We start from the raw sequence: 26,297 nt of genomic DNA, 5'->3' as shown, positions 1-26,297 counted from the left end.
ATTCAATTCTTTGTTATTACAAGGCCACCGACTATGGTGCAGGAACATCTGTTTGTAACAATTACAAAATTACATGATCGCTCTAGCGGTTACCTTTTACATTTGGGTCTGCAAGTACGATGTACACATGCAACAGATTTAAACGTTTTGATCAGGAATGTTTTTCAAGAACAGCACTTTTAAATATTTATACATGTTAGTCATTCAAGTTGATGACTTAATCGTATATAGGGAGGACAACAGATATGTACTATTACCGCAGTTCGTGAGAACGGGGATGGAGCCAGTATGAGGTGAAATTTAACGTAACGGTAAAGATTATTGAGCTGTCATTGGATTGTCTCCTCAAGACTCGATTATATTCAGTCCGACGTCATGTGGCTGGAATATTGCTGAGTGCGGCAACAAGCAAGGTGCATTGTAATAGTCCAAGTGAGTGAGTGAGTTTGGTTTTACGCCGTACTCAGCAATATTCCAGCTATATGGCGGCGGTCTGTAAATGATCGAGTCTGGACCAAACAATCCAGTGATCAACAGCATATGGATGGGTTGATGGCCACAAGGGGACGTCGATGTTTCATTCTCGGCTCAAGTGAGCGCTATGTGCGACTGCAAAAGCGCCATGAAATATTTTGTATCGTAGGTCTGTTCAACCTCAGAATACAGCTGACACTCACTGGTCAACACATACACCGTCAATGACACTCACTGGTCAACACATACACCGTCAATGAAACTCACTTGTCAACACATACACCGTCAATGAAACTCACTCACGGCAATGCATCTGGATATAACAAGTCAACCCCATGGTTTCGATCACGTATGTTCAATACTTTAATTGTTAATAACAACCGAAGTCGGATTGGAAACCACAAGTATGATGAACGTTCACGGTTATCCCATGGGAACAATCCAAACCCTTAAACTGGGGCGGAGGGATAGCGAGGTGGTTAAATCGTTCGCTCGTCACGCCGAAGACATGGGTACAATGTGTGAAGCCCATTTCTGGGGTCTCCCGCCGTGATACCGTGGTATTGCTGGAATATTGCTAAAAGCAGCGTAAAACTAAACTCACTCACTCACCCAGTCACTCACTCACTCACCCAGTCACTCACCCAGTCACTCACTCACCCAGTCACTCACTCACTCACTCACTCTCCCAGTCACTCACTCACTCACTCACCCAGTCACTCACTCACTCAATCACGTGTTGCTCAGTTCATCACTGCCTCAGCACGGAATGCAGTTGTCATCACAATTGAACATTGAAGACTACCCCAGCAATATATGTTCAAAACTGGAACACTTGTGGCGAACATAACCAATGGTGTTAGTTAAGGATAACCCATCCATTCATTATGAAATCACGTGTCAATCGTAAAAATAGCCTTGTTTAACGACACAGGCTCATATCACGAGGACCTCTGAATCGAGAATTGATTTTCTTTGGGTGAGCATAATGTCGAGTCGACTAAATCAAAACATGAAGTCTTCTTTCACTGTAGGTGATTTGATAACCTACCTTGGAGGATATAAACACGGTATATTTTTAACGCAATAAATTAATCGGGTGGGATTATTGTGAACTGCCGGTATATTCGTGTGTTACTGAGTTTGAATGTAATGGATTTTGTAATTTGGCTCAAGCTAGCCTGACCCACTTGCTATAAGCCTCCATGGAATTAGTTAAAGAACAGTATGCAGGTACATGTACAAGCTTGGTCGTGCCTAAACTGTAAATTTAGAAAATTTAACCTGTACGCTCTGTTAACACGAAACATGTAATCTAGAATATGATTATTACCCTATTATACCCCATTATACTGATTATGGATCCCGGAGTGACAAGTCCTTACATGGGCGTGTCCACCTACTTTGACATAATGACATACTCTGAAACAAGTGACTTTCAACAAAAACGTGCATATTAACTGATATAATTGTAGATCGGGGGATGTGTGTTAATAATGGGGAGTGGTTGAAGGTGAATGAAACACATACCATACTGTGACTGAAAAAAAACTAGAAATACCTTCTTATTGAAATACTTTTGGGTATTATCAACTGGTTAAAATTCAAAGGTTGCCCCAGTCTCACACCCACACAGAACCCTTCCAAAAAACTCTGTTCACCCATGTGGGGTATGTCAGGGTCACATTTGGGGTTAACCCACATATATTTCGGTAGAGTACGCTAAACGTATTTATTACAATATTCATGTAGTACAATATGTGGTTACACTACTACAACTTTCATTCATACGATCCCTTAGGGAGCTTTTACAACCGAATGGTATTTAATCATTATCGTAACGGTTTGCATCATGATCTGGCCTGCTGGGGGGAATAGGTAGGTCGGCACAATCTGAATAGGCTAGCCCAAGCTGTTTACTTACACCCAGACACAAGTGTAACATTCCATTTTAAGCTTTGACTCAAAACCACATGACTCTGCGTTTACAACAAGGCTTTTGCATGAATGAAACTCCGCTAGTGGGAGCGGCCGGTGTGTCGTATTTAGCCAGCCCTGATAGGCCGGATGTGTGGGGGCTTTCAACTCGCGGCCTTGAAGTACAAGGTCAAGGATATTGGAAAAGTTCGCACAACTAAATCGATTGATCGTTTCCCGTGATTTGACTTCATTTCTTTCACATCAACTGTCGGAACATGAGATGTCCAGGGATATAATCTCTCTATTGTATATATGAATGAAATATCCATTTAACGAATTATGTCGTATAATACATTTGCTGGTGCCTGCTCGCGCCCTGTATGTAAGGTTTGGGTAAAGGATATCAATATCCAATCCTCCTTGCTGCACCCTTCTATGCTATACTGAGCGGACATGCATGGAAAATGATTCATGCACTTACTGCTATATCTAAAATGTTCAGTCTGACATTTCAGTGGAAATATATCAAACATGTTTGCCTAATGTAAATATCGGGAGATTGAAAATTAAGAAAACTAAGACCAGACACCGTATAATCCATGGCTTCTGCTAAAACATAAATTTGTTTTGTGGGATTTAATCCTCGGAATCGAGTCGTATATACAAGCCTGTTTCTCACATATAGTCTATTTCCTTTGCTTGAAACTTTCTATTTGTTTTCGGATTTCCTAATGTAAGGAAGGTCGTAGTGTTTTGTTGAAATCAATTAAACAACTGAAACTAAGATATCAGCATAGTTTTGAATTATACACCACTAGGATTAAATGAAAAACTATAGGCTCACTGGACGATTAATTATCATATTCTTTTATTGGCGAATAATACGTCTGTATATCATCAATATAACTGCTTCAGGTGATGCTCTACACAGTAACTTCCGGTATTCACACAGTGATGGTGTATTTCGGTTTTTAGGCCCATGACCCAGGTACAAAACATATTTTAAATGAATAACAGCGACAAGATATTCCATCTGTCACAGTGATAAGTCATTCAAAACAATTCCTTTCCACAGTGGTCCCTACTTCTAGTATTCTCGTGTTGTTGATCTTGTATGTGATGGATCTTTGGAATTTTCCTCGTGTCAGCCTGACCTACACCTGTAGTTCGCCAACCGCATCATGGAAAGTTCTTTGAGTGAAATCATAATCCGCATCATGGAATTTCTCGAAGAACACGTATAAAGGTACAAAGCCGAGTGTTTAAGCGTTCGCTCGTCACGCTGGAGACCTGGGTTCGATTCCCAACGTGGGTACAATGTGTGAAGCCCATGTCTGGTGTTCCCCGCCGTAATTTTGCTGGAATATGGCTAAAAGCGGCGTAAAACCATACTCACTCGCTTCCATCCCAAACATCGGGTTATTTGAACATTATACTGAAGTATCTTGAAACACAGACTTTCAAGCGAAATTCATTCATATTTATAGACTTATCCCACTCATTTCAAATCCGTTTGATTTGTTGTCACTGTCAGGATGTAGTCGCTGACATTCTGAGCATAGAATTGTCAATAAAGTCAAAGTTTTTGCTACCCTTCCTAAAGCTTACCCTTACCAACAATAATCAACAACCATTGATTTTGTGTGGACCAGGATCAGTCTGTTTACTGACGATGTAAACTATTTCTACAGCCAAGAACAGGGTCACCTTTTTTTAATACAAGCACCAAACCCCGAAAGAAGAACACATAATTATCCCTATAGTTAACCAGAAGAACAAGCAAGCGACCGAGCGAGGTCTCCTGTGGGTTTTTTCACGGCCCTCTGCCTCGAAGGTTTGATTATTGGATTTCGCCAAAAGGGACGATGCTTGAAATACCACTTTTGATTTTATCAACATGTGTATAACTGTAAACGTTGTCGTATTTTAGAAAATATAAATGGCTAAAAGTGTTTATTATGTTCACGATTACGATGTTTAATGTGTTAACGTGTTGAGGTCATTGATGTAACATGACACTGTATTCACGGTAACCATGATGTCACGTGATACCAACCACTGAACGACATAGAATCTAATTATGAACATTTATTCAGTTATTTGTACTTACGGTTCCACCGTGATTCGGTAAGACATAAAATATATTAATAAAAATATACGCACATTCTTCTAATTAATAACCGGGATAAACGTCGAAAATAATTATATTGATTTATTAAAATGTATGCTTATGTTTTTGCTATCCTGTCGTGTCACGTGACTGGTACGGCGTCAATTACTCAATACCATGGTAACATTCTTTGTGCCCACGCTTCTCGGGATTATCGCCAGTTGTACGTCCGACACTCGAGCTAGGCGGGAGGAAGGAACTCGACACCACAGTCGGGAAGCTATGCGACCTAGTTTCGGGGAGAGCGGATTATCAGTAGATGTTCCTCGCTTCAGATAATAAAGGTTGCCCGGTTCAGTTGAAGGTTCCAAGGCCGTTGACACAACAATGGCTCTCTCCTGGCACGTAATGGCATGCTCTATCGATGACTGTTTTGTGAACATTCTACAGAATATGAATGTCGTCTTGGTCAGTTCGTGTGTTTAAATGACACATGGACAGTTCAATGATCGTCTTCCCAGGGAGATACTGGTGTATTTAGACATAAGGGTTGACACTTATCATAATCCCCTAATGTTTAAGTTTTAATACGTTTTACAATAAAGTAAATTACCCTAAGGGACCGTTCATAATTTATGGCTAGGGGGGTGGTGATGATTTTAATGGAGAAGCATGTACAATGTGAATGCCCCCCCCTAAAATTTATGTACAAAATAAGTGACCCCCTTGTATGTAACGTACAAAATCATGACACCCCCACTCCCCTTCTCATAATTTCTAAGCATAATTTTAAACATATATGTATGTACAAAATTGCTGCCCCCACCAGTACGTGTGTACAAAACTGCTGCCCCACCCCTAGCTCCCCAGAACAAAATGGGTGACCTCCCCAAAACCCATGAATTATGAACGGTCCCAAATTCAGTTGAAAAGGAGTCCAAATGAGAAGGAAAATTCTGTTCTGAACATGGACATCTAGACTTGCTTCATTCGAGGCTTGTGCGTTGCTAAAAAGGGCTGAGGGGAAGGGAAATGAGGTGGTTCTGGAGCTGTGAGGTAGACTACCCTGAGCCATAAGATATTTCATCCATCTCAACCACGCTGTTTATGTCGTGGGTGTTTACTGGTTAAGCAAGCGAGATTGTATCAGGGTTGTCACGGGGCCGCAGTCAACTCGCATGAACCTATTCAAGAGAGGACATACAATAGAGTGTATATGGCTTCTTATGTCTCCAGTCAGAGCCCAGCAATCTATCTCATCCCTATATACAATGTAAGTGCCGTCGTCAGGTCACGTATCTAAGTCAAGCCCTCCTTACTAGCTTCACGGCTCATTACCTCGCGAGATCCGAGAGCTTGTGTACTCCGTGCCAGTTTCCAGTGCGGGTGTACTCTTGGATTGCGTGACAAGTATCCAGTCTCAGCATGTCTCAGACATGGCCATATCGGACAGAATAAAAACAATCCTGAAATTATCTTAATTAAATACAATAAAGAGGAACCCAGAGACCTTCTTCGTTTACAGCTAGATATTAAGATATTAAGGCTACATATTACAGACTTGCATATATTTGTTTTGGGGGGTGTATGACTGACTCTCCAGTACGTACACAACATATACACCCACCCACCCCGACCCCAAAACACACACACACACACACACACACACACACACACACACACACACACACACACACACACACACACCAAATAGAAATATGTGCTGCGAATCAAAATGTTTTCATATGTAAACGCTGAAATGTTTGGGGATGATATTTTTACTTTTAGGCCTACTTCCACATTGCTATGAATGAATAAGCTGAGCGGTTCCGTTATTTCCTGGCAATCCGATGTTTGAATCACATGACGAAGATGAAATGCCAGTAGTATGAACTGAGTTAAGTGCATTTTAAATCTTCATCTAGATAGTAGTATTGTCCTCCTGAAACAAAACATTCCCCACATTATACAGTGAGTATTTTACAGGCGTTTCGATTCTCGGGGGGTGTTACCACCAATATCACCATCGGCGGTTCGTTCCCGGTTTGTTAGAGTCTATCTCAAGTCCCTGAACCACGTTATTTTCCCTTCTGCCCAACCCCCTTACAATGCTAAAGCCCTAAGCGAAGCAAGTCTAGATTTCCCCAGGGTCAGGTCTGAATTTCCATCTCACTGAAGCTCTTTTTCAATCAAAATAAAGTTAATTGTTTCAATTTCACACATAAATTAATAGGGAAACTAAAAACGTTAATACAGGTTGATATACCAATATCTTTTATATCTGCTGTCACACTACTTCATGTTGAGTCCCTTGGATATTTGACTGTATGATTGGCATTCTAGAAGTTGGTGAGTAAAAATTAAAACATTTGATAACAACTTAATTGCATTTAACCATGTTTGCCGTAGAATTTTTCACCGTTATCAAGTTGGAGTGACTATAACTAAGCACTGAGAGGTATATGTGTATGGTGGTCAGATTAACATTAATAACAACCTTATAACACGGGAGTACGACAGGAATAGCACCCAGGTAAGGATACGGATTAAAATGTTCCCACTAGATGCTTGGATACCAGTTATATAGATGATATGGCTTTTTAAAAGTAAAACGGGATGTACTGTAGTACAGTTGATCTCTACTGATCAAAGGTTGAAGGCGGATTGTTATAGCGTGTGAGACTTTTCTTTCTGAAAAGGTCTGAGGTTTGGTTGAGTGGCCCCTTGTGCAACTTCCCAGTACTATTGCATCATGCTACACAGAGTTGTTGCCTGGTTTACTTACATTAATGTATTATGACAATGGGAAATAATAAACGTTAGATCCTCAGTCATTAACCTCCTTAATTAATTGAATACTAGCTAGGCTTTGGCAATACAGTCCAGAAAGCATAGTCTGTAAAATACAAGGATGAAATACATATAAGATCATTTCAATATTCCATATTTTTCAGTCACTAGATTTCACAAAAAATTCTAATGTTTACAATATATTCAGGACAATATTGGCGGATGTTGGTTCTAATAAGGTAATTCATAATCAATAATTTCGATTTGACAAATGTATTAATATTCCATCATTTACAAAGTACTTGGCTCGAAAGACGGAAAACGTTCACTGGTGGAAGGGAGACAACTCTCTGCCCTCTTCCGAGAAATGTTACGTACCCAACAATACTTTTGTCAGTAGAAATATATACCTTCGTTCCGTCGTGAATTTCATCACCTGACCATGATATATTATCAAAATTATGTTTCTTGATTTGAATTTCTGTGTTTCCCAAACCAATCCAGTTATCTTTCAAGGGCGACATAAAGTATGCTCATCAGGATGAAACACCGGAGATTGAAGAAGAAAAGATGTTTCTGGACTGGTTTAAGGCAACTTTTGAAGAAATCTTTCCTTCCTGATGTGATGGGGAAAGGTCTGTAGGTCAGTAGAGTGAACCAACTGTGAGGCTCCTAAAGGTACAGGTTAGAACTTGTCCTGCAAGCTTGCTAACTAACGTTGGTTGGTCTGTAGGTCAGTAGAGTGAACCAACTGTGAGGCTCCTAAAGGTACAGGTTAGAACTTGTCCTGCAAGCTTGCTAACTAACGTTGGTTTGTCTGTAGGTCAGTAGAGTGAACCAACTGTGAGGCTCCTACAGAACTTGTTACGTACAGGTTAGAACTTGTCCTGCAAGCTTGCTAACTAACGTTGGTTGGTCTGTAGGTCAGTAGAGTGAACCAACTGTGAGGCTCCTAAAGTTACAGGTTAGAACTTGTCCTGCAAGCTTGCTACCTAACGTTGGTTGGTCTGTAGGTCAGTAGAGTGAACCAACTGTGAGGCTCCTAAAGTTACAGGTTAGAACTTGTCCTGCAAGCTTGCTACCTAACGTTGGTTGGTCTGTAGAGGTCAGTAGAGTGAACCAACTAACTAACGCGAGGCTCCTAAAGTTACAGGTTAGAACTTGTCCTGCAAGCTTGCTAACTAACGTTGGTGAGGCTCCGGTCTGTTGGTCAGTAGAGTGAACCAACTGTGAGGCTCCTAAAGGTACAGGTTAGAACTTGTCCTGCAAGCTTGCTAACTAACGTTGGTTGGTCTGTAGGTCAGTAGAGTGAACCAACTGTGAGGCTCCTAAAGGTACAGGTTAGAACTTGTCCTGCAAGCTTGCTACTAACGTTGGTTGGTCTGTAGGTCAGTAGAGTGAACCAACTGTGAGGCTCATAACGTTACAGGTTAGAACTTGTCCTGCAAGCTTGCTAACTAACGTTGGTTGGTTTGTTTAACACCACACTCAGCAATATTCCAGCTATATGGCAGCGATCTGTAAATAATTGAGTCTGGACCAGACAATCCTGTGATCAACATGATGAGCATCATTTACGCAGTTGGTATACAATGATCAGGAAGTTAAGACTGGCTGACATGTTCGATGAATGTCTTCATATCCCGAGATCGAGGCTCATTAAATCACTCACTGTTTTCTTGACCATGTTTTTGTGGTCCTGGAGGACGAACACTGGTGAGTGCAGCATAAATAAACAACAAGAGTTGGTGAACATTGTTTAAGGCAAGGGTCAGCATGCTGGTGGTCTGTAAATTGCTGTTTCACTCAAACAAGTGACTGACACAATGAGCAGTGATCCATGTCATTGATCTACGATCAGGCTGGACTCTCAGCCTGACAATTCAAAGCTCAGTACTGTGGTCTTGTGGCGACCATTATGATACAGAGACCTATTCCCCACCCCATTTGGCCCAAGACAAGACAGAAATGTGAATGTGGAAACAAACATGAGCCGAACACTTGTAAACAAACACATCCACACTTTATTCATGGCATCACATCCTTGTCCACACGATTCCATTCAGAGATTTCAGGCAAACTTAACATAACCCTGAATGTCCTGGCACAATGGCACACATATTTCGCAGTTTCCTCAGGAACAACATCTGGTCAAGTATCATTGACCGTCTTGTCTGTAGTCCACAACTTCATGTAAGACAGGTAACAGTTCATGTCTGACTGACTGAGTTTTCGTTTTACGCCGCTTTTAGCAATATTCCAGCAACATCACGACAGGGGACACCAGAAATGGGCTTCACACATCGTACCCATGTGGGGATTCGAGCCCGGGTCTTCGGCGTGACGAGCCAACGCTTTAACCACTAGGCTTACCCACCGCCCCAGTTCATGTCTTCTCAGCCTCACTAGCATGACTTGTCAAGTGTCAACAGCTGATATTTATCTCTTATCATGAATAGTAATGAGTGAGCGAGTAAGTTAAGTTTTACACTGCCTTTAGCAACGTTCCAGCAATATCACGGCAGGGAATGACAGAAATGTGCCCATGTGGGGAATCGAACCCGGGTCTTCAGCATGACGAGCGAACACATTAACCACTGAGCTACCCCACTGTCCCTGAATGTTAATGAGTCCCTTCAACAATGATCCCACAGAGTGAGTGAGTGAGCTGGGTTTATCACTGCTTTGAACCGTATTTCAGTTTTATGTCGGGATGTAAGATTGATGTTCGAGGAAAGGCGCAAATGATGCAGGTGAAACCACTGAGCATGGATATGGTCCAACATACCAGAAAACAAAACCTGGGCAAACTTGGGATTCAAACCCAAGATCTTACGTTCCTGGCATGCTGAAAGTTCCATATTGAATTAAATACATCTTCCCAGTTATATAAATATGTTTTTCAGCTTAAACTTATCTCTCTATTTGTGAGTCAACTTAAACAATATCATGAGTGATCTGGGGAGTATACGATGGTTTTACATCAATATTTCAGCCATATCACATCAGGGGCCACCTAAAATGGCTTCATACATTGCAACGATGTGGGGAATAGATGGTTTTACATCAATATTTCAGCCATATCACATCAGGGGCCACCTAAAATGGCTTCATACATTGCAACGATGTGGGGAATAAATCCCAACCGTTGCCATGATGAGAGTGAGTGAGTTTTACACCACACTCAGCTATATGGTGGCTGTAACCCATGATGAAAGAACTCTTCAACTACTAAGCCAACAGTAGTACCAAATATCTATCATAAACTAGTTCCTGATTGCATGACACAGCAAACAACATACTAAGGTGTGTGTACGTAGTATGAAATATCCTGGTGTCCTTGTCAAACCATTAATGGTGGACAAGCACTAAAGGTATTTGTTGTCATATTTCACTCCTCGCTGTGCTGTAATCTGCAACCTCTTCTATACATTCCTTCATCTGTCTTTTGCAATGCAGGTACCATTACCTCAAAGTCGACCGAAACTCTGACAATTTAGAGTCCAAGGGTTCTTCTTTTGTTTATAAATCTGTAACCATGGCAACATCACAACTCTACTCTCCTGGTAGTCCCTTCCACTGGTGCCGACCAAACCGAATATTCTTGGTTCGTGTTTTCAGCCAGCTTGGCATCGACTTTGGCAAAGGAACAGTTCCTGGGTACAAAGCTTTCGGTTTGTTTGGCCTGAATGGGGATATTCTCTTCAACTTTTCTTTCAAGACTTCTTCGTTGATATCTTTCACGTGTCTATACCGATCTAGATATCTGAAACCACACAAAAGAACACCATAGTTCACATTTCATAACAATGTGTGTAAATATGAAACTTTAAAGATTGTATTTATAATGTTTAGAGGTTAGTTACTGCTTCTACCATCTGTTGAAAATAACTTATCAGTGCCATGGAGTATCAGAGAAAAGTCTTAACATGCTCCGATAAATGTCACACACATATGGTCACATGACATTAAACCGCCTCTGTGGTGTAGTGGTAACAGCGTCCGCTCGGAGAGTCGGAAGGTCGTGGGTTCGATCCCCGACCGCGTCATACCAAAAGACGTTAAAATATGGTACTTGTTGGTCCCTGCCTGGCGCTCGGCATTAATGGATACAACAAGGACTGGTCAGCTCGGAGTCGGTATAATGTGTCTGAGTGGGGTATTCATGCTTCACTGCGGCATGGTATCTCAATGGGCTAGCACTATAAAACCAGCTTAAATCTGGGCTAGTGCAAGCAGCCGCACATACACATGCATGCACGTCGTCATATGAGCGAAATATTCTCAAACATGACGATAACCCCAATTTCACCTCACCTCACATTATAGCTATGCTGTAAGGTATTAATGATGAACACCGTCCTATTTCAATCCTTGAAATCAGAGCTACACGGGCATACTCACAAGTTAAATGGTTCTTTGTGTGGGTATTTCACTTGTTTCGGATGGTATGGTGGGGGGTTCATGAACTCAAACGCTGGTTCTGGCATTTCTGCAAACAATATCAATGAACAGATGACAGATGAACAAAAGACTAGTCACGTTATAGTAAAATTACAAATACTTTTATGAGTAACTACAAAATAAAAAATAGCCCCGCATGACACAGTGACCTGTGAATAATGAAGCCTGGACCAGACAAACCGGTGATTACACATTATCACTGGCTCTACACCTTCTTAGAATTTGAGGTGTTTACCTCAATCCTGATTTTTCTAAAAGCATGCACTAGAAATAGGATGATAAAGCATGGTAAAAGAGAGGGTAACTCTGGAAATACAATTATGGGAAAATGTTTCTTTGGAAATCTCACTTGAGACTGTGACCCAGTAGCTGTGTAAATTTTCATTGCAAAAATGTGTTACCATTGAGGAGAGGATAGACGAACAGGCGGATAAAAGGATTAAGTCTGTTCTTGTAATATTTACCTTGTACAATATGCAAACAAGTTGTTTGAGGACCCATTCTAATCCAGAATCCCTGCGACATTCGACAGCAGTTGCCTAGTTACTCATTCTAATCCAGAATCCATTGCAAGGATCAGCATATGCTGCTAAGGGACCTATTCTAAGGCAGCAGAATCCCTGCTACATTCAACAGCAGTTGACTAGTTACTCATTCTAATCCAGAATCCATTGCAAGGTTCAGCATATGGTGCCAAGGAACCTATTCTAAGCCAGAATCCATACGACATTCGCAGTGTGTGAATAGCCACTAGCCCCCTAGCCCGTGGCTAGTAAAATTCCAATCGGGCCAGTAAATCTCGACAGTCGCTGGCCCGACTGGCCAGTGAATTTTCATGGGGTCATTTTGTAAATATATCACTCTCTCCGACTTGTTAATTTATAACACACTTTTAAATCATGCAAGATGGTGGCCTGATAAAAATGTTCATCATATTAGCAGCTTAATAATGAAACCTGTGTTTACATTCAAATTTCGGGCTAATGAATTATTTTGTGGGCTAGTACAGGCATAGTGGCATAGATAGCCTGACTGGCTAGCAACATTTGGAAACTATATCACACACTGGACATTCGACATCGTTTGCCTAGTTATCTATTCTAACCCACAATCCTGACAAAGGGGCAGCAATAATTGTAAAAGAGCAAAAGGAATTAAGTTGCCAGCTACCTAGTTTATTTTGGAAAAACTCCCTGACTGATGGGTCCCACTCCCGACTGGAAGAAGGCCAGCCCTGCTGGTGTCAGAACGTCCTGTCTCTCCGAGTAAAAGCTGAGAGTGCTGAACGTCCTCTCTTGTAGAGACAGGCTGAAACAGAACAAACTGATGCACTGTCTCACTTCATGTGAACACAAGTTGAAATGATCAATGCTGGTTTCAAACCTGAGATTTCATCTCTTAAAGAGAGACTACAGCATACCAGATTTCTAATCTGTTGCCATTTGTGTCATGTGAAAGGGAGAAACTGTTGCTGTGTAGTTATCATTATCATTAACTATATGGTGTAAGGAAAATGTACTAAGCCACCACAGAAAAGACCTGTGAAGATCCAGGTTAGAATTGATCTTCAGTAAACCATACTTGTCATAAGAGGCAACTTAGGGGATCAGGTGTTCAGGCTCGCTGACTTGGTTGACACATGTCATCGTATCCCAGTTGCTTAGATCGATGCTCATGCTGTTGATCACTGGATTGTCTGGTCCAGACTTGATTATTTACAGACCGCCACCATATAGCTGGAATATTGCTGAGTGCTGCATAAAACTAAACTCACTCACTCACCACAGAAAACAGTGTTAGGAAGCCTAGCATCAGAGGGACTGCCAATTTGGATGAGCCAAGACTATTTCACTATTGAAAAACTGTATCCCAGCTTTGTTGAAATTAATCAGCTTTCAAACTTAAACATTATTAAGCACTGTTCAATTGGTTCTCTACCTTTATAAAAAAGTTAAAATCACTGATAAATGAGAACTCTACCATGACCCTTGATCCAGCCAAAGCTATAAGTTATTCAGCAACATGTGCAATGATCCACGACAGCATCCATATTTTTGTCAAGGAACTTACCCGCAGAGACCCGCAGAGACCTGCTGGGAACTTATTTTAATCTAGGGCTCTACACCATCTTACAGAGCAGATCATGTATACTGCCCTTTTATCCAATAAATCCCAGTTCATGTAGTATAGAACATATTAAAACCTTATATTTAAATCAATGTTTTCAACACATTGTCATTATCCTTAAACAAGGATTTACAAATCCCGAAAAGCACCCCTCATTTTAAGAATTTTTTTATCAGCACTTGACATGCTTGAAACATAAATTCTTACCATTTTGATGGCCTCTGCATCTGACTGAGGTCAAGTTTTTCTGACTGTTTGTAGAGGAGGAATACATAGCGGAGATACCCTGTCCCTTTTGGAGGGAAGGGTTGCATGTAGTCACAGATTACCTCCCCTTTCTCTACATCATTACCTGGGATGTTAGCACTGGGAAAACAAATACATCATGATGTACATTTATACAAACAACATATCACACATTATCAGCTGGTTGTGCCACACAACATGTGTCAGTTTGTTGAATTGGTTGCAAATATTTCTTTTGTCTCGTTTGTTGAAGTGAGTGAGTGAGTGAGTTTAGTTTTATGTTGTTTTTAGCAGTATTCCAGATTCCAGCAATATCACAGCAGGGGACACCGGAAATGGGCTTCATACATTAGTTCCTTGTACCTATCCTGTGCCAGCATTTCGGTGAAGAGCCAACGCTTTAACCACTAGGCTACCCCCATCTCCATTTATTCACCCTGTTTTCCATTTGCCAGTTTGACATGCTGCAATAATCAGGCTAAAGTACCAATCAAAATGTGAGTTTTAAACCAGGTTCAGTGTGGGGTTTGTAATATCAACACCATGGTGGCCAGTCCCACTGATTAAGATAGACATTGTGAGAAATTCAACATTACAAAAAACTGACATGCTAACAAGAGCCCTTGAGACCATGTAAAGGATGGCGACATGTCCACCTCCCATACCTATTTCCTTCTTGATGTTTGATTGGTTTGTAAAATGTTTATGAAAATCAAGGGTGAGTAAATTAAGATTGCAAGAACCATGAGATACAACCCAAGAATTATTGTAGGCTTCCCCATTCTCGATAACCTCCAGGGTATGCGTCACGATAAATCTCCACTAGTACCCTGGATGCATCTACGGCTCTTTATTTTATTACCTCCCTTTGTGGCTCCGCATTCTCGCAGTGGCCAATCAGCAAAGCTGCCGTTACAACTGAGCTTGCCAGTGTCAACAAAGATAGTGGTCGCAGCCGTGAAGGTTTGTTCGCAGTGCGACTCAGATTTTGGGGGATATCATACAGACAAATTGACAGGTCTGAAACCTTGAAAAATATATGCAAGAACTCTTTCTACCTCTTTCAGAGTACCTCATGTTGTCAAGTTTAATCGGTTTGATGAAAGAAGCGAAAGTGAGTTGTGATTGGTACGCTCAACTTCCCAGCGTAGACACCTGATTGGATAAAAAAGCCAGCCAAGGGAGGTAATATAATCACGGGAACGATGCATCCAGGGTATAGTGGAGATTTATCGTAACGTATACCCTGGAGATTATCGAGGATGAGGTTTCCAGAGCTCCAGAGATATAGAAACTGGAGTCATTCAGACACCAACTGTGTCACGATGACCTGTAGATATTAGTCTTCAACTGACAGAGCAATGACTGTTACAGCTTCCCATGTTCACTCGCAAGTCAATGAATCCTCTGTATCATACCAGCTTCTAAATGCCACTTAAGAAGTCAATGAATCTGAGCACCAGATTCGAATCAAATTAATCCATTCTCAGACAAGTCTATGAGTGCTTCTTACCGCAATCTGTAATGATGAAGTAAAATCATCAAGCCCATAGACAATTGGCTAGAAGCTACACCAGTCAGTTTTCATGCCTTATATCACAAATATGCTACCAATTTTTTTCCATTAATTAAGTTACAAGAACACTAATGTTGACACCAGATACCGATATTTCATATTTTAAACTAGCCAGTCCAAACACATATATTTCTAACTTACAGTTGCTGATTAACATATGTTACATGTGGGATTTTGTATTCATGTGGACATTATAGGGCTGTTACAATTAACTCACAAATTTGATGAATAGAACCATATGTACATATGTAAATGGCATTTGACTCATAGTGAATTTGTTGCAGCATAAGAGTTGTTTATCACGATTTAATGACTTTCATCACATAACCAAGGCAAGGACTACTGTGTGTGGCCCTGGCAATCCCGGGTCAGAGAGCACCCGTTCTGTACTCACACCATCCAGTGTAGACACTCTTTATCGTCCTGATCTATATGACCATCGGGGCTGGACAGGACCAGCGTCCACAACGACTTGTCATCACTCGCGTACGTCACATGTGGGCACTCAGCAGCCTGGAAAACACAAAGGCACTGTAGCTCACTGAAATATTGACAAGGTCTTTGAAAAGTTTTTTAACGTAGTCAGAATGTGTAACGGCCACAAGAACCCTGTCATGACATTTGCTGATTCAGCGATTTTCATGACACTTTTACTTACACAAAAACAATCACAATTCAGCCTCAAAACAATTTGTTGCATGAAGTTAAGTTGAATAATTTTGATACACATACACCAATGAATATAGTTTAACTTGTACCAGATGTACGTTAAAGAACCACTAAACTTTTTTTTTTGTTACTCTTTTAACCATTACATATGAAAGATTTGTGGTTAGTCTTATGCGGAACACCAAATTTATTCTTTAAAAACTTGTGGTTAATTAATACCGAGCAATTAAAAGTTGCCAAAAAGTCGCCTGCTTCTCTCTCGCCCGCCAACGAAACCACAGACAGGTTACGTAACTCTGTCGCCAGAGCACTGCAGTGACGTCATATGAGGAACGATTTGCAGTTAGTTGTATAGAAAGTGTGTAGCACGCTCATCATTTCGATGATTTCTCGACATGAACGACGACATGCCGAATCGTTGCTTTGTAGTCAATTGCTCCTAGGGGTCGGGCGATGGTGTCACCATGCACAGATTTCCACAGGATCCCGCAGTTCGTGCTAAATGGGTTATGTTTGTGAGTGCTGGCGAAAGCGTTGTGGAAGCCTGAAACGATATCTTACTTGTGTTCAGATCGCTTCACGGAAGTTAAAGAATCAAAACTACTTACTAGTTATAGTAAAATATGTATATGATTGATGACCATAAAGATTTTCCATAACACAACTTGTAACATAACGATTTCTTCCTCGGAAGTGAGGTTGTGGTCGAAGTAACAATAATATTGTAAGTAGTATTATATTGACACCACCTCGCTGCCAGGAGAGAAATTGTTATGTTATACGCTATGTCATACAAAATCCTATTGGCCATCAATAAAATACATATTTTACTACCAGTAGAAAGTAGTTTTGATTTTGTAACTCGGTGAAAACAAACCTAAATAGCATTTATCCTCAGACTGGCGGATGTTCCCGACAGGGCGCCGCCATTTTGGGAAATCGTAAAGTCTGTTAGAATTAATGAGATTATAGTTTGTTTTCATCAAGTTAGAAAATCAAAACTACTTTCTACTCGTAGTTAAATATGTATTCGAATCATAACCAAAAGTATTTTGCATGACACAACTTATAACATAACGATTTCTTCCACGGAATCGGGGGCGGTGGGGTAGCCACTGCGCGATAAATTTCTTGCTACATTCACATGGTTAATGTCCACTCACCAGTATGTAGATACTAGTCAATGTGGGTCTTTATATTTGGTCTTATAATCCTAATTAGTTTATTATCATACTTTTATGCATTTTGAAACTAAATAAAAAGCTGACGATCTGCTGATACTTATAGTGAATTTATAACAGAACTGTAATATCTAGACATTTTATAGTTTTCCAATGTGAATCATAATTCGCACACACACCCTAGGGCATGTTGTCTGTCTCATTACACTTCACGGCGAAAACAATGATTCTGTTGAATGCTACGACAAATGATTAAAAAACAAAATGCAAATATTAAAATTAAAACAGATTAAAGTTATAGGAACAATATCAGGCCATTACCTTGTTTGAGGAATGTATCCATCAATATCCACAAAACTGTTCCAAATGATGTGTCTTTTAACAGTTTAATATACGAAAAAGTGATAAATCTTTTCAGGTATTGGTGTATAGTCTCATTGGTCACCCAAGATAGCACACCTGGCAACTAATTGCATAATGTCCGCCTTTCATTAAAAACAGTAATTTAGTTAGCCAATAATGGCAATCAATCAATGTATTGCCGGTTAATCCTTTGAAAGAAGGACGTTGTTTTTACGCAGACACCGGCACGGCAGAGTGTATTCAGTATAGATTAGTAAATCTACATACATAAACACTACCTTTTGACAATTCCGCTGTGTAAGATAAAAGTAATTAATCAATCAGCGTGTTATCGGTTAATCCTTTAATCGATGTTCATAATGTTGAATATTTACTCCAGACACAAGAAATGCCAAATGGGAACCTTTGTCGGGTAATCTAAGTGTGTTACCACTAATTATACCTGTTATAAATTCATTACCTGACCATCAAGTGAATGGTGACAAATAACATGTGTAGGTTTATACCACCTAACACGGGTTACAACAAGGGAGTATTAATTGCTGTATTGCATGTGAAAACTTATGGGCCGACACTGTGTTGAGAATACAAACAGATTTTTACATGACATGATTAAATATCGAGGTAAAAAAACACAGAAATGGGATCAATTTGGATCAGTCATTACACAAATAGGGCCTAACGACACCAATCAATTGTGACAGAAGCGTCTATGAAAACAAGTTGTAACTCGGAAACTAGGCAAAGCAGGAGACAAAATTAAATGCCAGTAGATTGTGAGAACATATAGCTTTCATTTTCCACAACAATTGTCACGATTTCAGGTTTATACAAGCCTGTAAACAGGATAATTTAACCCCTAAAATGTAGATGAATTCTGCATCGGCCCTCAAAGCTATTCCTCATATGACGTCACAGAGGCGCGCCGCTCTGATTGGTTGAAATTTCGTTCGCGGGTGAGAATTGTGCACTGTTGTCAAAAAGGTCGATTTAAGTCAATTAAAGGTCGAAATGAGTAGTTTTAATGACGGGGTTTCATTTATAACGATGCCAGTTAGTGATTTATGTATTATTACCCCCTAGGGTTTATGTGACCTTTAAAGGCACAATGTCACACCACATTTCTCTAAAAAGCATAATGCATTTCTGTCAATAATACTAACTATCAGCCCTCAGGGAAGCTACCATATAATTTATACCCCCAAAAATTACGTATTTAGATTACACTATTAAATTAAAAAGTTCTAATGAATCAAATCAAACGAATCTAGTGCTTCCTGTCTTTTGCGCTGCACATTTATCAACCGAAGTCAATTACTAAACTATCGATAGTCACCCATACTAACGATGCATCAATAGTTTTTCGTTTCTACCATCGGCTAATTGCTATCGGAGACTCAACAATTGCAATCCATCGATAGTTCGATGCATCGTTACAGCATTAGTTAATCAGCAACAAACCATCTTCTTATGGAGAAAAATGTTAGATCACTTAATTGAAACATTCAGCCATATAAGGTTCTATTGCTACTGCACATGAAATTACAAATCAGTTGCTCATCAACTTATCAGAAATTTGTGTTAAAACTCAAGCCTACCTCCCCACCTTATGTTTTCACTCCCCCAAGTACTGGTAACAGTTGTCTCCCTTGTACCATATCATGAACAAGCTAACATACACACTCAAAATAAAACTCTTAAACTAAGACCCCCATGAATTTATACCAGTGTTATAGCTATTTTATTCAGTTTTTAATACAGAAAAGTAGAATCCCAAAGTATTTAGATTAATTCAAATGTTAATCCCAAGCATTGCACATATCTGCACCATATCGTTAAACCTCATAAGTGTGAACATATTGATGACATTTTAAGTGGAAGCATTGAAATATCCACAGTTTGAGACAAACAGAAGTTAGCATAAGACTAATGCCCTGTTAAAGTCTGCAGGATCAAGAAGATTACATCATCATTTATCTTACTTTACACATAAATGACACTTTCAGATTGGCTGAGCGCTCTTCTATTATTTTCAATGTACCCTGCTTGCAAGGGAATAACATTTCAATGTACCCCGCTGTCAATTGCACCTCATTTGGTACTTTGTGGTAGCAATTCTTTATCTCGAATAACATTGAATCACGTACAATGTACGGAAATTACCGATGTTTTGCGAATGCAAATCGATGAAAGGGAGATAACTCGAAATCTGTTTTTCTTGTCAGGAAAATCTAGCGATGGCTACAAAAGGATTTGTACCTGTGCTTCAAACAATTCAAAATTAACATTAAGGTGTTCGGTAAGATAAATACGTTGTTCACTGGTCCCTCGGGGCCCATGTGTTGATGTCAAAGTCAAAGTCAAAAGATGTTTATTGTATGAAAGGCCTCCGGCCCATATACATGAGAGTTACAGTGATAAAGGAATATTCTGGATATTTACATATATATTTAAGGGTATACAATTCGCTTTATAAGAAGATCTCTTTTAGCTAATGTATATTTTATATATAAGGACAATTGAGCAAGAATATTTTCATTATTGGTTTGTAACAAAGATATATATGCATAATGGGGCTGCTTTGCAAGAAGATGGTGCGGTATATATTTCTGTCTTAATTCGTGATAACAAGGACATATCAGGGTAAAATGAATTTCATTTTCTATTCCAACGTTACATAAAGGACAATATCGACTTTCTTTCTGGACAGAGGTTTTTCTACCCTCATTAATCATTAAAGATAACAAACCTAAACGATACTTTCTGAACATTGTTCTTAAACTATATGTTGTAATTATTGATAAGTATTTTTCTGGCTGGAGTAACGTTTTAAAGGTCCTGTCATATTCATATCGTGAGCTTGAATCTTGGGTGGATTTCCATTCTTGATTGAACATATCTATGGATCTAACACGAAATTCATTAATAAAACCAGTTCACATCGCCAATTGTTTGGTTCAACCATACGGAACCGAAACCGTGAGAAAATAATAAATTTCTGATATCAGTTACCCAAGTGTGTTTTTCCAAATTATCCAGATTTAAAAGCATATTGTAAGCTAATTTTGGCAGACGTTGTTCGTGCATATTTAGAACCTTAAACCAATATTTTAAACATCTTATGTGAGAATTGATATACAAAGGAAATCTGCCACATTCGCCATATACCATGCAGTTAGGTGTCTTTGAGCTTACATTGAGGTACTTTTACAGGCTAAAAGATGCACTCTCTCAATACAATCAAAAGCGCTGAAAACACCATATTTCAGATCCATATAATAAAATGGGTTGAATCTGAGAATTAAATATCTTAAAAACACATTGGGTGACATAGTTCCAACTTTGTATAAAACCGATAAAACTTGTATTAAAGCCTTTTTCCACGTAAAAGTTAAGTTATGTGCACATTTATTCAAGTTCATTCTGTTTGAAAACAAAAACCCTAAGTAAGAATATTGATCGGATACAGTAATCAACTGACCATCAAAAACCAGCGTTAGTTTGTGTACGGGACCGCCCTCCTAAATATCACAATTTCTGTTTTGCTTAAATTTACTGTTAACTTCCATTCTTTAGTATAACTTTCTAAGATATTTAATTGATTTTGTAAACCGACCACAGTATCGAGAAACTAAAATAACGTCGTCAGCAAAAGGAGCATTAGGACTTCTACAAGATCTGGGTACATTTGGATTCCATGTTTTCCAGCTAAATTGATATCATTGATATAATTCACTAATGAAGAAGGAAAATAGGAGTGGACTTAAGCAGCAACCTTGTCTTAAACCAAGTGGGCAATCGAAAAAATCTGTAACCCGTCTTTGCAACGCATACAAGATCGAAGCGTTAGAATACATTGATTTGAGAATGCTAACCATTTTCCTAAATAAACCTGCCTTGCGTAAACACTGCCATAATTTAAAAGCGATTGACTGAGTGAATGCCTTTTAAAATCTACAAATGCTATGTACAACTTATGTTTTCTTTTGATAGTGATTTTTGGACTAGTGCATACAGAGTAAATATATGATCAGTGGTAGAATATCCTTTCTAAATCCTGCCTGGGATTCAGGAATCTTATCACACATATTAAGCCCAGTTTGATAGTCTATTGTTCAATATCATCGTAAATACTTTCCCAAGATACTCATTAATGATATACCCGATAATTATCTGGATCGTTTCTGTAAGCCCTTTTATGAAGTGGATTTATTATAGAGCTTGACCAACTGCAGGGAAAAATTCCATGTTCATACAGCTTATTGAAATATTTCGTAAGGAACGGCATAATTTCGAATTTAAAACACTTTATCATTTCTATTATGATAAAGTCAGGTCCAGCAGCCTTCCCATTTTTAAGATGATTTATCGCTTCTAATATTTCCTGTTCGGCAATAGGACTGTCTAGTACAAGTTGATCTACTTCTGTATAATAGTCATTATTGGAATCTACAGTGTTAATTTCATCGTCGAAGTCTAATATCTCACCGTTTGAATATACATCTTTGAAATGATTTAACCATTGAGTTTTAGTTATGCTATTTCCGGACGTATTTCTTTTTTGTAAATGGCGGATACTTTTCCAAAATGCAGACGGGCTGTTTATAGATCTTTCTAACCTTTCTTGTCTGGATTCTCATATCAAACTAATACTTTCGACAACAAGCTTTATACTTATTTTTACTTTCGCCAATATTTCTGTCTATCATAATTACTACGAGTCACTCTGAATCTACGAAGATGTTTACGAGCATTGCGTCAGCGCATTTCTACAATCTGTATTTCAGTATTTGTTCGGGTCTTTGCGATTGACATTTTTGAGCATACAATTAGCTGAAGTCGATAACAGTTCCACAAAGTCATTTATGGCTCCAATTACATCTGTATCAATTGTTTCGAGTAGAATTCCTCCAAACGAAGTTATGTTTTCTTTCACGTTCGATAAGAAAGTGCTTGCAAAATTATCATTCCACACAAGTCGTTTGATAATAGTGGACCCGTTATCATCGTTCATGCTATGATTAATATTGGGGAACTTACAAGTTAATTCAAGAGGTAAATGGTCAGATTCATGCCGATCCCCAATATTAAACCTGCCTATGTACTGGAAGAAATCGGGTGAGCATATAAAATAATCATTGACACTAGCACCTTGATTCACACAAAATGTATATTCCCCTTGTAAAACGCCATATACTCTCCCATTAACGATAAACAATTGCAATGCGTAACATATATCTAAAAGTTTCTGGCCAAATTTGTTTGTAGATGTATCGTGAGACTTCCGATTTTCAATTCTAACATCATCATCTTCATGAAATGGAAAGTATCTATGCAGTACCCTGTGATATACGATCCGGGCCTCGGCCCAAATCCTACGGCAGGGTTGATTTCGGCCTCGCTTGCCGTTTCCTCGTTTGGGTGAGAACTCTGGTATCCCGTACGTTGGTGGATCCGGTAGCTCCACTGGCTGAGCGAGGTACTGTCACCAGCTGGCCATTCTTGAAATAGCCGAACATGTTTGTCCCCTTCAAAGCCTGAAGTTGCTGACGTTGACGTGACGTTAGGTCACTGAAGATACCAAGTCCCGCTGCCTTGAATGCCGGTCTTGCTTTCAGGGAGCGCACCTTATCGTCAGACATGTGCAGCTTTACAATCATTGGTCGAGGTCTGGTAGCATTAACCCGCCTAACGCCAAGCCTATGTAATGCGAGGATAGCGTCAGGCGTTCCCACGTCTTGAAAGTAAGCGTGCTCGTTAAGAGTGGATAACGCTGTCTGCTTGCATGTCATAGACTTCTCCTCGCCGTCAGCCTCGGGTATACCATGAATTATGATATTGTCGCGTCTGCTGTAAGATTCCAGCCGGTCTAGTTCGGTATCTACGTTGGACATGTTTTCGATCACAGAATCGACTTTCTCCACGAGGGCATCAATGTCATCGTTCACAATATCATGATTTTGTTTGATAATATCTATATCTCCACGAATATCTGTTACAGAGTGTTCGAGGTGTTCACACTTGGAACTAATAGCACTAATGTCTTTCCGAAGAGAGGAGATCTGTGAACTTAGGTCATTTTTGGCGGTAGCTAATTCTGCTTTCATGTTTTCAATTGCGCTGAGTAAGTTATCTTGAACTTGTTCAAGTGTGACGGGTCCCGGGTTTGTCATATACAAACATCAAGGGTACGTCAACCCATGCCCCCCTCGTGACCAGTGAACAACTTATACTGTACAATCATTGCCAATACAGACATAAACATGATAATGGACATACTATCATTTAACATTATACAATCATGTGTGACATAAACATTGACAAACTCGAAGAAGAACGCCATATCATAAAGGACATTGAGTCATATGTAATAAAAAGGTAATGTATAAAGGTTACAATGCACATATGGCATGAGAATGATTTTATGAAATAATGGATTTTTAACGGATATCTTACATCTGCTGGTGATATCCTGTTTCCTGTGCAGACCATTGTGACAAAGTCCTCATCGTAGTCGTAACTGATGTCGAGGTCTGTTGCTGGGTAGAAGAAAGCATGGTCAAACATGTCCTGGTAAATGCCGTAGTGTTTCGCTATCTGGTGGACATGTCTGCTGCCCTGTTCTTCCTGCCATTTTGCTTTAACATCCTCCAGGGAGATAATTACTGTAACAGAATATAATCAACTCTTCATGGGGTTTTCCTAACCAATATCATGGATATAGGATTTAAAAATTAGTTGACACAGTCAGTGATTGACGGAGTTGGGTTTAAAACCTCTTTTAACATATTCCAGTTATACCATGTTAGTAAACTTCATGGAAACTTGGAAAAGCCGTAAGTGATAGAAGTCATTAGCTACTTCGGAGAAACCCATGAGCACAAGTGTGTAACAGTCAAACCAAGACACATCTTTCTGGCTTGCCCAACGAATTGTGACAGCATTGACTGGGTCAACTGCACCCCCAATTAGTAGAGAGAAACCCTATTGACCATCACGTTCCTCTGAAATAAGTATTTTTTGTATGTGGCATAAACATAACAATAATTGATTAAATGATCAAATTTTCAAGACACCATAGCTGGGATAATTCATACTTAGTTTCAGCTAAACAGGTTTTATAGTTTCAGAGGTGCTGTTCAAAATATTAAAGGATTAAAGGCTAATGACCCATGAAAAACATGTCCACACATAAGCCCATGTGACTTTCAGTCAGGTGAACTGCAAATACTGATTCGTACAATCCCTTTTCCGAGCTTGCTGTTCTTTTCCTTGTCTCTTCTTCAGCCAGTCCTTGTGAAGTTGGTCAGGGTTGAAACTGGCTGTTCTAAGGGGAAACCCAATGTTTATGCCTTGGTTCAAGATCGGTTCTTGACTTTTCAGCTCTGAAACAATAGGTATTGTGTTTCTTAATGATATTGTTTTTAAAATGGCAATATAACATGATAATATTGAGAAAATTAACACCACATAAATGCAATGACGTTGTTATTGCAGCCACGGGCAATGAATAACTGGCATGACAATGTCACAAATTAAAATGCCTGACTGTGTGATACATATAAGAATGCTTGATCAGTAGAGAGCAAGTTGAGTTTCGCACGGCTTTTAGCTGAATAATGGCTGGCACAGCAGAAATGGGCATAGGGCCCCACTGCGGGTCTGAAAATCGATAAAATAGGCCCCTGTTTAGTATCCACACCCCCTACTTATATAACATGTTATATGGTGTGTGGATACTAAACCGGGGCCTAGTTTATCAATTTTCTGACCCGCAGTGGGGGTTTTGAGTCAAAGGTCATGTCGAACACTAGGCGTTTGGTTTCAAACCAAATTTGGAGGTATTATAATTTTGTTATGATTTTCCAACACAGTCGAACATCTTGAGTGTATGATTTCAAACGCACAGCTGCATTACCTGCAATCCTTTCCTCGTAACTTCTTGCCTTTTCGTAACTTGTTCCCCAGACCCTCTTTGCACGACGGAATCGTACAGTTTGGTAAGTAATGCATGCCCTGTTTGCAAGTAACTTAACGGCATTACATCGCACGAGTGACACCAAGGACGTCGCCATGTTTCAAAGGGACGTCACTCTGAAATACTTTGCGAAGCATGGATGCTCCGAACAGTGTTTGCGATGATAAACGACTTTAAGAAAAGGGATGGTGGTAGCACGCGCGGGTTAGAGCCTCTTACGACAAGCGTGCGGACAGCGATTTTATCGAGTATTATTACACCTGAACAACACTCGCGCGGATTTCTACCATAAAGTGCAGTTATCATGAGAAATGATCATGAACACCGAAAAAGTAAACATTGCATTTTTGTCTTGTTTATATGAAAAAGAAGTAATTATGATGGCTGTCATTATCCATT

The 26,297-nt window shown here is 39.7% G+C and overlaps 1 protein-coding gene across 1 annotated transcript; it reads right to left on the bottom strand.

Moving 5' to 3' along the window:
• Positions 1–9,304: 9,304 nt before the first annotated feature.
• LOC124259394 (39S ribosomal protein L38, mitochondrial-like) lies at positions 9,305–26,026 on the bottom strand. The gene is given in 10 exon segments (XM_046693523.1): positions 9,305–10,310; positions 10,394–11,060; positions 11,699–11,786; positions 12,929–12,971; positions 12,973–13,066; positions 14,093–14,251; positions 16,102–16,220; positions 24,377–24,585; positions 25,162–25,305; positions 25,839–26,026. Coding segments are annotated over 9 exon segments (1,224 nt in total). The 5' UTR covers positions 25,996–26,026; the 3' UTR covers positions 9,305–10,310; positions 10,394–10,849.
• Between the last annotated feature and the right edge of the window lie 271 nt (positions 26,027–26,297).

Source organism: Haliotis rubra, unplaced genomic scaffold (genome assembly GCF_003918875.1).
Source record: "Haliotis rubra isolate DU_JTF1 unplaced genomic scaffold, ASM391887v1 Scf72, whole genome shotgun sequence".
NCBI classification, from domain to species: Eukaryota; Metazoa; Mollusca; class Gastropoda; order Lepetellida; family Haliotidae; genus Haliotis; species Haliotis rubra.
This window is presented reverse-complemented; position numbering and strand designations above follow the sequence as displayed.